This window comes from Neofelis nebulosa, chromosome 7, assembly GCF_028018385.1.
Source record: "Neofelis nebulosa isolate mNeoNeb1 chromosome 7, mNeoNeb1.pri, whole genome shotgun sequence".
Lineage (NCBI taxonomy): Eukaryota > Metazoa > Chordata > Mammalia > Carnivora > Felidae > Neofelis > Neofelis nebulosa.
Genome location: NC_080788.1, coordinates 69,114,965 through 69,128,591, shown reverse-complemented (window position 1 = coordinate 69,128,591; position 13,627 = coordinate 69,114,965). Strand labels below are relative to the sequence as shown.

Sequence of the window (13,627 nt, the reverse complement as noted above, 5' to 3'; positions counted from 1 at the left end):
TTTGTTCCTTATTGCTCAACCAGCAGGTAACTCAGTCGGTCCAGGGCCAATATAAATGCAGGTGCTTGTTGCTGTCTGTGTCTTCATTATATTTTGGTAAATTTATAAGTACCTAAGTGGGAGGGGAAACACAGCTGTTTCATTTAATTTGTATTAGGTCCAGCAAAGTGCATTAAAAAAAAAGCTTATGATTTGGTGATGTTTGGTGTGCATTTTCTATTGGTTTTTGTAGCTGTGTCACATGAGAGAAAAGATCTCCCGCCCCCCACCCCCTGCCCCCTTAGTCGTGACTGTGTGATATGTTAGAAGGAACTGATTTGGCTGACTAGTTTTAAAGAAGACAAAACTATGAAGAGCTCTCTCTTCAGAACTGGCAGTGAGGTGTTTGGAGTTTATAAAAAGAGTGTAAAGTTTTGATATATATTATTATTAAAAAGCAATTTTAAGCAATTTAAAATTAAGGCTTGGGGCGCCTGGGTGGCTCAGTCGGTTAAGCGTCTGACTTCGGCTCAGGTCGTGATCTTACGGTCCGTGAGTTCTAGCCCCGCGTCAGGCTCTGTGCTGACAGCTCAGAGCCTGGAGCCTGCTTCATATTCTGTGTCTCCCTCTCTCTGACCCTCCCCTGTTCATGCTCTGTCTCTCTCTGTCTCAAAAATAAATAAACGTTAAAAAAAAATTTAAAAAAAAATAAATAAAATAAAATTAAGGCTTAATGTACAAAGTATTACATTGTTAATAAATTTCATATATTGAAAAAATAAAAAGTAAAAATGTAGGAATACTATGTAAATTAGTACAATGCAGGGAGAATTAAATAATGAACATAAAGCATTTATAAAAGTGTAAAAAAAATAAAAAAATAAAGTGATTCTAAAAAAGTATTACATTGTTTATATTAAAAATAGCACAAGAAGAGGAAATTTTATTTAAATCTATGTTAAGAATATATTATACGAGGTGCTTTACAGATATTATGCAAGTTTTAGAATCAATATACAAAAAAAAATGTAGTCAAGCCCTATCCCTGAGGAAGAAATTAAACTCCTCCTAGAGGGTAAGTCACTTTTCCAAGGCCATTATCACTTTTAAACAGCTAACCAGCTGAGTTGAAATCCCACTGATCTTCCCTCTAAACCACTAGGCAGATGACACAGCCAAGAAGATTAAAGGCTATTGAAGTGACCTAAGAAGTTGCAATGTGGAAACATGCCAATGATAAGTAGAAAAGCTGGATATAAAATTACACATATATTGCAATAACAGTTTAGTTAATTAAGTGTTTGAATAAAAAGATCTGAGTATCAGATCATAATCATAAAGATTTTAGCACTTGTGTTAGACTAGCAGAGTTTGGGGTGGTGTTTTTCCTTTATTTTCTAAAATAGCTATAGTTAGGGGCACCTGTGTACCCACTCTTGCTTTAGGTTCAGGTCATGATCTCACAATTTGTGAGGTCTCAGGCTCCGCGCTGACAGTGTGGAGCTTACTTGGGATTCTCCTTCCTTCTCCCTCTTTCTCTGCCTCTCCCCCACTTCCACACATGTGCTCTCTCGCTCTCAAAATAAATAAATATTTTTTAAAAATCTACAGTTGTGGATAAGTCACTTTAGTATTAAAATCTTGTTAAAATAGAGTGTAGCATCAGTTTAATTCATCAAAGTATCTAAAAATCTTAATGTTTTTGGTATGCTTCTGAAAGATTGCACAGATATCTGAGTGTGTATTAACTTTGTTTTTAAATTCCAGATCATCAAGTTATTGGATGGAAAGCGATCTCAAACTGTGGGAATCTTGATATCTAGTTTGCATTTAGAAATGAAGGATATCCAGCAGGGTAAGTCTTCGCTGTTGCTTTTTTCCACCTTTAAAATTTTTCAGCATTTTATTGTGAAAAGTTTTAAATGTATAAATTATTAGAATGCCATATAATAAATCCCATGTACTCAGTACCCAGCTATAAAACTACCAGTTCATTCCTGTTTCATCTGAAGTACGCTCTCTCACCAGCTGGACAATTGTAAAGTCATCCCAGCCATTTACAATTCATCTGTTAAAAATGTCAGAACACTGATAAAAGTTAAGAGATGCTTTTTCAAGCATAATTCTAGTGCCATTATTGTGCATTTAAAAACATTTATGATAATTTCTCAGTATTATCATATATGTAATTCTAATTTCCCTGACTCTATACATGCTAATTCATCCATTTGTTTACAATTAGTTTGAATGAGGACGCAGACAAATTTCATGCATTGCCTTTGCTGTGTCCCTCAGTTTTCTTTTAATCTAGAAGTTTCTGCACTCCATCGTATTTCTTTTTTTCCTTTGTAATTATTATTATTTTTTTTTTTTAAGAAATCAGGTCATTTGTCCTGTGGATTTTCCCCCATTTTAGATGTTCTGATTGCATTGCCGTGTTCTCATTTATTACATTTTTCTGTACCCATGTGGTTCCTGTAAATTGTTAGTTTGATCTAGAGACTTCATCTGACTAGGGTGACACTCACTTCGTGAGTGCTCTTGTATATTATATCAAGAAATACATAATATCTATTTGTTTATGTTGTTAGTGGGATTCATGATTTCATTAGAAGTGCAAAATAATTATAATGCTAACTCCATCAATTCTTCATTAGCTGGAATACTTCTGTGGAGGAACACTTTTCCTCTTCATGCACTTGGCTACGTCATTGTTTTTTAATCCCTTCTTTTTTTTCAAATGGTATTATTTCAACTTGGTTATCTTTGGCATAATTTAAAATATGACCTTTATTTTTTTAAAATTTTTTTTTTAACGTTTTTTATTTATTTTTGGGACAGAGAGAGACAGAGCATGAACGGGGGAGGGGCAGAGAGAGAGGGAGACACAGAATCGGAAACAGGCTCCAGGCTCCGAGCCATCAGCCCAGAGCCTGACGCGGGGCTCGAACTCACGGACCGCGAGATCGTGACCTGGCTGAAGTCGGACGCTTAACCGACTGCGCCACCCAGGCGCCCCTAAAATATGACCTTTAAAAAGAGGAAATATTACTTCCATCTATTTTTCTTCGTCTCTAGAAAAGTAGACCAAAACCCATCTTACCTTTTTGAAATCTGTGTTTTGCATGTAAACAACACTTCCCTTTCTCAGTAATCATTTAAATGTAATCTTTATTTTGACATGTCATTGATAATATTTTCTGAATAGTAATCTCTCGTAGATGGTTTCAGTAGAATTTAGCATGGGTTTAGCGGTGGAGGCAATTTCAAACCACATTGTCCTTCAGGTCTCAGTCTTTGTTGTCTCACAAATGTTTGTTTCACTCTGGTGCACCGCAGAAGGCTCCCAGAGGTCCCGAACCAAAAGACACTCAAAATATACACACGAGTTCTCCTCTCAAAGGAGTTTTGCTTTATTGCAAACATTAAAAATTCCACATAAAGCTAAAAATATTCTGAATTGGATGATAGTCATAGTATTCAAATGAACTATTTGTAATATTTAAGCTTAAGTAGAAATAAATACATAAGTGTGAATATTAAACCTCAGAAAATGTTGCAGGAGTGGATTTGAATCTGGACAGGGGTAGCTAAAGGGGTCCACCATCACAATTAGAAAGGGATTCTTTAGTGATTTTAGGGGTTAGATCTTCTAGAAGAATTGAGTTTCATTTCAAACCAGGAAACTGTCATGCTAGTGAAAAAGTGGAACAGATAAATCAGCAGGAAAGTTTATAGCCGTTTGTCAAAGAGACTGAGTTTTTTATGTAGTCTGAATTTGGAAAGGAATTCTCCAGATCTAGTGGCAGAGTCTTATCCTCAACAACAGTATTCTTCCTAAGTTTGGTGAAAATCAGTTCTGCTTGGTTTCATCATGATGATGTGTGGCACTGTGGATATGAATCTTCACAATGGCGGCAGCATCTTAGACTTTATTCAGTTCTTTTTAGGCACATCCTGCTGTGGTATATCAGATGGCCGTATGATGAGAGTCATTCCAGCCATGTAGTATTCCATTTACCAACTCCGGACTATAAACCTTCTTTCCATGGCACTTCAGCCTTGTTGGAGTGAACGCTCATTGTGAGTTAGAGAAGAGATGAGTTCACCCATACCTTTTCCAGTATTCTACTCTAGATGAGAACATGCTTACCTGAAGCACTAGAAAACTTACATGTTAGTGTTAGAAATGTCACTTGTAGCATCATAGATTTCTAGCACTTGTGGGCACCATTTTAGTCCTTTCTCCTTTTTCAAGCACCTCCATTCCCCACCACAGAGTTGGCTCCTAAGTTCTTAAAAAAAAAAAAAAAAAATCACCTCTATTCCATGTCTTCATTTAGTAATGCATTCCAGATGAACATAACCCGAGCTTAATTTTTCTTTAGAACCATTTGACTGACACTGGCATCTGAAGGTCACTTAGGAGCCCGAGCTGTGTCAGTTACATTTCATTCTGAGTCTGTGTCTGGTCGTGAATGGAATGCACTTGGCCTTGTGTTGTCATCCTGATGAAAGGACTCCCTGTGCTGATGTTGGCCCACAATGCGTGTTTTAATGTGAGAGGGGCTGCAGTGAGATCTGATTGGGGCTGGCCAGCTGGCAGCCAGGCAAGGTCGCACAGCACATCAGCCCTGGTGAAATGACCACAATTAAGAGGCCATCCTTCAGCCTTTGGTCATATATTCATCTTTGTCAGTGCACAAAGACAGATGCACTAACTCGCATTTTCCAAATTCACAAGATGCTGATGTATAAACCAAAAAGTGAGAGGATACACTTAGAGAACAGACTTTTCCTTTGTCATGATGAAAATGTTTCTCACCGCTGATCATTAATACCTCCTTATCACTTGCCTCTCCTTGGCATTGTATCTTTGTTTATGCTCTTTCTCCCCTAACTGGGATCACAGGTTGGTCACCTTGATAATGGTTTAGGTACATCCATTCACAATTACCTCCCATAGATGGATAATCCAGTATTTCCTGGTTCACGTCTTAAAAAACAACCTTGTCTTCCTCGTTTCTAAGGGTGATTGCTTCTCTGTTGTCCAGTAGACACTGCCTTTGATACATATTCAAGAAGTGGGATTTTGAGGCTCTGTACCTCCAGGTCCTACAGATAGCAAGTTTGCTCCTTTATGTCATGTTGTTTTTCTTTTCTAAGAATTTCTCTGATAATAAAGCTTTGTTTACAACTCATTGGGCTAATGTAGCACATATAAAGCCATTCAATATTTAAAATTTTAAGTTAATTAAGAAAAATAGGCCAAACCTTAGAATAGATGGAATCAGAATGTCATATATTCATTTTGGTGCATTCGGGCAAAAACTTCCTTCCTTCCTGCCTTCCTACCTTCCTGCCTTCCTGCCTCCCCTCCCTCAGTAAACATGGATTGAATACCAGTTGTTGTTGTTGTTGTTGTTGTTGAATATAAATTATTGTCAAATTGGCTTCCATACAACACCCAGGGCTCATCCTGACAAGTTGAATGCCAGTTTTGTATCAGGCACCATGACAGCCACAGCACACAAGATCCAGACTCGAACATTCTCAGGAGTGCACAGGATAGTGGGAGAGATGTGCATAGCAGCCCAAGTGGACAATAGAGCTGCTTACGAAATAACAGCGTAGCATCCAGACTCCTGTAAAACTTGAGCCTTAATGGACAGAACAGTGGTCATCACACAGAGAAGCTTTTCCAACTAAGGAAAGAAGGCATGCAAGGAGGAGGTCCTGCTGGAATCTATGGATCCTATGTGAATGCGGGTTGTTTCAGGCCTTGGGGCTAGAAAGGCAAGCAGCGTCCAGAACAGGAGGAGCCCTGAATATCGTCATATCATCATGCAAAACTGGGATATTATCTCATCAGTAACAGGGAGACAGGATTTAAGAGTTTCAGTCCCGTGATCTAATTTTGAATACAGAACCACCTCTCAGGCTGTGGGAGATGGGCTTGCAAGGCCTTGCGTGCTGTGGCCTCAGCTGGTCCCTCTTACTTTCCTTGGCTGTTCTTGTTCCCCGCCTCACTGCACGCTAACCACAACAGAACCCTTTGATTGCTTAAAATGGCCAAGTTCTTTTCTTCTTCTGTGTCTTTGAAGGCATAGCACTTTTTGAGTGAGCCACATTGCACATTCCCTATGTTTGAAATGCTTTTCTGCCCCACCATAGCTAGCTTCTTTCCTTTGCTAGGTTTTGGCATATAGAATCTCCCTCAGAGACCCTCCCTTCAATTGAAGCTACCCTAAGTTAATTCTCTTATATTCTACACAGCTCTCATGACTTCATTTGTTCATTTACTGATGTTTTCATTTACATCTACCATCAGAGTGTAAGTTCTGAGATGGAGATTGCTCAGTGATGTGTCCCTAGCACCTTGCAAATGTGCCTGGCACCTGAATGATGATCATCCAGTGTCTGCTGAATGGGTAAATAGAAATCATCCTGAAGGTGGATAAATCTGCTAGAAAGGGATTGCAGGGCTTCTGGGTGGCTCAGTCATTTGAGCATCTGACTTGGGCTCAGCTCATGATCTCATAGGTTGTGAGTTCAAGCTCCACGTCGGCCTCTGTGCTGACAGCTCAGAGCCTGGAGCCTGCTTTAGATTCTGTGTCTCCTGCTCTCTCCACCCCTCCACTGCTCACACTCTCTCAAAAATAAATAAACATTAAAAAAATTAAAAAATCTGTTGGAAAAGGATTGTGATGATTGAGATAATAAATGGTGAAGGCCAGAACTAAGGTGTTATCTATAGAAATGTATGGAGACCACATACAGGGGCTATTTGGAGAGAGAATTGCTTCATTTAGCCACATCAGAGGCAATCTGTGACGGAGAAGTCGTATATGTACGTTGGATTTCTGGCTTCAACAGGAATGTATATAAGTACCAAAACATAAACTGGAAATACAGAAGAAAAAGTGTAGGTAGAAGCAGAAAGATCAATTCGGTTTTAGATGATCTGAGTCCGAAATGACTGGAGACATTGAAGCTATTGTATTCACCTAGCGTCTGAAAACTCTAGTCTAATGCTAAGTAGATAGGGCTATGTTGGAGATATGATGTCTCCAAAAAGGGAACCACCTTTATCGCTTTCTCTCTACCCAAGATGGTATTGGACATCTTGGAGAAAGCTGGGTCTCTAAACTGACTGAAGTTTAAAGCAGTGCATGACTAAAGGCAGGACCTTGGTTGTGGGGGAAGAATGGCTTCAGGAGACTGACCATAATACCCACAGCACTTGTATTTGGTCCAGGAGGGACTCTGAATAAGTGATTTACTTCTTGCTGGCTTTCCATCTGCTAAACTGGATGACTTGTGTTTAGAAGCATTTTGGCATCCTTGGACGCAGTGACTGCCTACATGATTGCAAATTAGTGTTTTCATTCCACGTTAGTGATTTCCTCTCATTCTTTTCCCAGGGGAGATGGAAAATTGCTGTTGACTGTTCTTGACATAAACCTCTGTATGCCTTGCAACACACTAGGTGCCAGAAACCTCTTGGCATTCATTTGGAATTTCCCGTACACTCACAATTTATATTTATAATATTTAATCTAACATCAAAATAAAACATTTTTCAGTTCAGTTCTTACCAGTCCAGAATCTCAGTTTGGGAATTCAGTTGCATCAAAGACTATCTTTCTGTTTACGAATCTCAAATCAAAATGTGGGAGGATGCCAGTTAGTTATATGCCCAGAATCTAAGACCCAGATCTGAGAATACCCACTGGACTTTGCTCCCTTTTACCTATTAATTTCTAGAAATCTCTGTCCATGTTTATGCCAGGTGTCTAAAACATAATTTTACCAGGCATCTGAAATTCACCACGAATTGCCTAGGCTTTTCCTGAGGAACATTCTAATTCTAGTCTGGAAGACCCTTTACTGAAGGCAGGTGGTCTCCAAATTTTTTATTGTGCACTCTACCAGTAAAAAGTTTCAGAACACGCTTCTTAAGCTCTGTTTTCTAAAACATGTATATCATATAAATGTGTGACAGAACTAATATCCACATTATAAAACAAATGCCAAAATGTGAATTAAGGTGAGATTAATATTATTTTTAAAAGTCTTGCTAATTTCTCTGGCTTTGGGTTCTCACTGGCTAATATCTCAAGGCTCAGTATAAAAATAGGGATGGACTCATTATTAACAATAGTGTATTTAAACCCATGCTTCAAATAGTCCCTTGATAAATTCTGTTATAATATATGGGGTTCAGTGTCTTGACAAATCTGACTCAACTGTCCTTGCTTTTAACTCATTGCATGACTGGTGGAGAGCTTGTACTGTCAGTCAGAGTGTCTGCTCTGCCATTTTCTTATTGTTGATGGATTATTTTGGGGGGTTTCTCTGCAGGAACCTTCTTTTTTTTAACTTTTTTTCTCAACTTTTTTTTTTTTTTTGGGGGGGGGGGGACAGAGAGAGACAGAGCATGAACGGGGGAGGGGCAGAGAGAGAGGGAGACACAGAATCGGAAACAGGCTCCAGGCTCCGAGCCATCAGCCCAGAGCCCGACGCGGGGCTCGAACTCACGGACCGCGAGATCGTGACCTGGCTGAAGTCGGACGCTTAACCGACTGCGCCAACCCAGGCGCGGGGCTCGAACTCACGGACCGCGTGATCGTGACCTGGCTGAAGTCGGACGCTTAACCGACTGCGCCACCCAGGCGCCCCATTTTTAACTTTTTTTTAACATTGATTCTTTTTTTGAGAGATGGAGACAGAGTGTGAGCAGGGAAGGGGAAGAAAGAGGGGGAGACACAGAAGGCCCTGAGCTGTCATCAAAGAGCCTGATACAGGGCTCGAACTCACGAACTGTGAGATCATGACCTGGAGCCAAAGTTGGACCCTTAACCGACTAAGCCACCCAGGTGCCCCATCTGCAGGCACCTTCTGAAGCCAACTTGTTTATTTTGTCCAGTTTAGCTAAAACCAGATTGTAGAATCAGAATACTTCATTTAAGTGGGCCCCCCAAAACCACAGTATATTGAAAGTAAAAGAACAAGTAACTATGCCACATAAGAAGGAGTTTACCCACCAAAGGTGACATGTGATCCCGAGCTGCTGACATACTGAATGAAGGTGCCAGGGTCAGTCAACTTACTGAATATTAAAAGACCTCAATTTTTAAAATGATCTCTGGGTGAATGGAAACAATAGGCCTAATACTTCCCTTCCCTTTCCCACCTTCTTCTTCCTCTGAGTCTGAAACACCTGAGCAGCAGGGTTCCCACCCACCCCTTTCTAAACCACTGTACATTCCTTCACTCACAGAGCTGAGTCCTGAAAGCAGAGGGGGGCATTTCTTTGTACTTTACCTTCAGGCAACTGGCTGAGACCATCCAATCTGCCCGGAATGTAATTTTGGCTTAAAAGAACCAGAACTAATGGAAGAACAGAAGCAGCTTAACCCAAACTGTTTCTCATTCCACTGCCCTACGGAGAATAGAATGGAGGAAGGAGGGGAGGTTTTGTGAATTCTGCGCCTGTGTCCTTCTTTGAGGTTTGAACCATGGACAATTTTAATTACACCTATAAAATGGTACCTTGGGCACCTTCGGGCATAGTACATGCCTGAACTTAGGTGAGAATTGGGAGTTTTGCTTTATAAGACTGAGTGATTTTGAGTTTTGGCAATAGACAAGCGTCCCTTTTGGGACAGTCCTTTCTTCTACCTCCCAGCCAGCTCCCGCCGACTATGTCATTTACATTTGCCTTCTCTTTCCATCAAAGCCCAAATTAAGGTCTGTACCAACTAGTATGACACATTAGCAGGCATTTGGTGATGTAGGTAAGACTGTAAGTATAGGCCCTTGATAGTTCTTGTTCTTTATGGGACTGGAGGCAAATTTTGTTTGTGTTTCTTCATTCTTTGTGCCTTTGCTGTTCCTTTTAGTCTGTTCCAGCATGCAATTGTTAATATCTTTAAAAAAAGATAAGACTTTATATTACTCTAGCTTGTATTTTCTTTTTATATTTATATTTTCTTTTAAGACAATGCCTTTTCAATTTCCTCAGTTCTAGTTTTTAGAAATTTTTTGCTCTGACTTTGACTGCAATACTGATGATTTTGAATAACTGCAAGTAGTTCGCAAAGATTGAAATTAGACTGTTTTCTTATGTATATTGCGATAGCATATTAGGACTGTATTAAATATTAGTGATTATTAAATAACGATGGGTTTATGGTTGTGTATAAGACACAAACGGAATTTTTGTAGCATGAGGCATATCTGGTTCCCACCGGGAGGCTGTTGATTAATGTAAAAAAAAAAAGCACGTAATGCCATTTAGAGACCACAGTGTTTGTGTAGACTGTCGTGGGGAGTTGGCTCACTGATTTTTTTGTTTGTTTTTTAAGATGGTAAGGATTTTAGGTGGAGGGATTATTTATAGCCTAGCATTTATAAAGGATAAAAGAAGCATAATCCTAGTCCAGTAAATTTGATTATGGAACTGAGCTTGGGAAATCAAGCTGTCTGACCTCGTGCCTTAGTTTCACCGTCTGTAAAACTAGGTCCAGCAGCAGCACCCACCTCACACTTAGATAATGCCTGGTGCACAGGAAATTCCCGATAAATGCAGCTGTTCATTTATTAAGTATAACTGTTTAGGTAGTAAGGTCTGCCTAGACAGAGATTATTTTAAGCTTTAGTAATCGGTGCCTTTAGCATTTCATCTGGAAAGACGCATAGAGCTAGGCTTTGTGCGTCCCTATATCTGCCCAGGTGTGCCTGGTGCCAGAGGTGGAACGTAGTGGTCAGTAGGGAAAAGTGAGGCATATTGAGAAAAGGTTGTAGGAGATCTATGACCATGGCAAAGAGACCTGGTTACAGACCTCTTCAGTGGGGGCAGGCTCTTCCCCCCGACTCCACACTTCAATCTGCCTGGCCCCCTTTTCACCTCTTGCCAAGTTTTATCCTGAATTTGGTCTTCCCTCTCCATGACGGCCTTGTCATTATGAGGTGAGCCTGTGGGGAGATGTTCCTGCTGGACCTTTCCTCAGCTCTCGGATGCTACCCCTGCCTCATCCATGACCCCACATCCTTGCCTTTTCTTTGGTAGAGGTCAGGGTAGTTGGTTTGTGGGAGTTTTGAGGGGTCTGTTAGCTGAGAGTTTTAAAAACCCAATGCCTTCTATGATATGGTCCCCATTTCATTCTCTTTCCCTTACAAGTTGAATATTTATTAAGCCGTAGGAATATCAGTAATTTGGACCAAACAGCTAAGTTTTATGCTGGCCATTTGGAAGTTAATGTTGTTAAGAAAATAATTTCTTTTTTTTTTTTTTTTTTTTTTTAAATTTATTTTTGGGACAGAGAGAGACAGAGCATGAACGGGGGAGGGGCAGAGAGAGAGGGAGACACAGAATTGGAAACAGGCTCCAGGCTCCGAGCTGTCAGCACAGAGCCCGACGCGGGGCTCGAACTCACGGACCGCGAGATCGTGACCTGGCTGAAGTCGGCCGCTTAACCGACTGCGCCACCGAGGCGCCCCACTTAAGAAAATAATTTCTATTAGTAGAGCCAAATAATCCTATTAATCTTTGTTTTCGTGGTCTGAGAATAAATCTGCAAACAATTTGCAAACAATTATTAAACACCCACTTTGTGCAAGGTGTTCATGTCAACCACTTACTGAAGGAAACAGAACAAGGCATAAACTGGGCAGCATAGAGGTGATTTTTAAAATCAACATCAGCCAAATCCTAGTAAGCTACCCCAGCTCTATCTGTCTGTGGCATCTTCCACACCTTGGATGACCAGATTTACTTTGGCTAATCTAACAGACCGAGGCGTGTGCCTTTCCTACCTCAGTCTTCCATGTGTTTCTTGCCCAAAGGTGTTCCTTCAGTCAAAAAGAACAGATCCTTTAAGTAACTGCTTGTGTTTTACTAATTAGAAGCCCTTCAAACAGCAAGCACAGTCATTTTTGGTTTATTTGGAAATGGTTGCACTCAGGGATAGAAAAGTGTTCCGGGTTAAAAATGGCTAGAGGGCTGAGAGAATTCCTGCATGTTCTTTCTACTTACCCTGGTCTTGTGAAAAGCCGCCTCCAAACTGGAGAGGGAATTTCCCTATCGTGTAAGACCCTGACCCTGTGCATGTGCCTGAAGCAGGCACATAGTTTTTATGTGTGCCTGTTAGTTTGAATCTGTGATACTGATCTGCTTTTTGTCCCTGCTGACGGTTATTATATCTTAATGGGCGAAACACTACTCTAATGATCCTTGTGTATATAATTCTTGGAGTACAGAGCAGGCACCAGAGGACCACATAAAAATGTTTGCCTCAATTTCCCTGCAAAAAAGGGGCCCAGAAACCAGACTTGACCAAGTAACAGATTTTTAAAGGTAAAGGAACCCAATAAAATTACCAGCTTTTCACAGCGTGTGTCTATTTCCTTTCGACATATTGTGAGGTGTAGGTGAAATATTCTAACTGAACTGACAGTGTGAGTGGGGATAACTAAGGAGAGAGGGAGATAAAAGTAGAAACCACCAGCAATGATTGATATTGCAGTAGCAGGGAGTTGTCGGGGTCTCCCCTTTGTGGATTTGACGCTTCACCTTTCTGACACCATTTGCAGGAGTTGTTGGTATAATGAGCCCCAAACAGATGGGAACAAAAGCTAGAATGACCCGGAATTACTGTATCAGGGCTTTGAGGCATGCTATAGAATTGTGTAGGCTGGTATTTGCTTATCCAGCTCATAAGATACAAGGTAGGGGTGTGTGTGTGTGTGTGTGTGTGTGTGTGTGTGTGTGTGTGTGTGTGTGTGAGAGAGAGAGAGAGAGAGAGAGAGAGAGAGAGAGAGAGAGAGAGAGCGCGCGCACATGCATGCTACAGAGCAAGAAAGACAGAGTGTGGTTTTTAAAGTATAAAATGGAAAGAGTTACCTAATCCCTAGTAATTCCAAATATGTTTTAATCAATGACTGATTTCTTTCTGTATAGTAATCATCAGTGAACTAATTAATGGGCTCATGTAATGGTTAGAAGTTTGGTGATAAGTGCCTTCAAGAACAGACTCTTGGGGCATCTAGGTGGCTCAGTCGGTTGAGGGTCCGACTTTGGCTCGGATCATGATCTTGTGGTTTATGGGTTCAAGCCCCACATAGGGCTTGCTGCTGTCAACCTGTCAGAGCACGGCCTGGTTCGTATCCTCTGTCCCCCTCTCTTTGCCCCTCCCCAGTTTTTGCTCTCTGAAAAATAAATATTTAAAAAAAAAGAATCAGGGGCGCCTGGGTGGCGCAGTTGGTTAAGCGTCCAACTTCAGCCAGGTCACGATCTCGCGGTCCGTGAGTTCGAGCCCCGCGTCGGGCTCTGGGCTGATGGCTCGGAGCCTGGAGCCTGTTTCCAATTCTGTGTCTCCCTCTCTCTCTGCCCCTCCCCCGTTCATGCTCTGTCTCTCTCTGTCCCAAAAATAAATAAAAAACGTTGAAAAAAAAATTAAAAAAAAAAAAAAAGAATCAACTCTGTAATACACTGTGCCAATATTTGTGGAATAGAATGATCAGTTATTGATTCCAGCCCTATGTAGGAACTTAAAATGTTTCTGGTGAATAGGAGGCAGAATTATGTGCACAAAAACAGCTCTTCTAGGAGTCCTAGTACCTATGCCCTTACTTTTTAGACCTT

General features: G+C 40.7%; 1 protein-coding gene across 5 annotated transcripts in view; it reads left to right on the top strand.

Moving 5' to 3' along the window:
* Window positions 1–13,627, top strand: part of FMN1 (formin 1) — a 433,957-nt gene that overhangs the window by 269,279 nt on the left and 151,051 nt on the right. For all 5 annotated transcript variants that reach the window (XM_058738290.1, XM_058738286.1, XM_058738287.1 and 2 more), the window contains one exon: window positions 1,747–1,834. In XM_058738290.1, coding sequence (XP_058594273.1) covers window positions 1,747–1,834 — 88 coding nt within the window. The remainder of the gene's footprint in view (window positions 1–1,746; window positions 1,835–13,627) is intronic.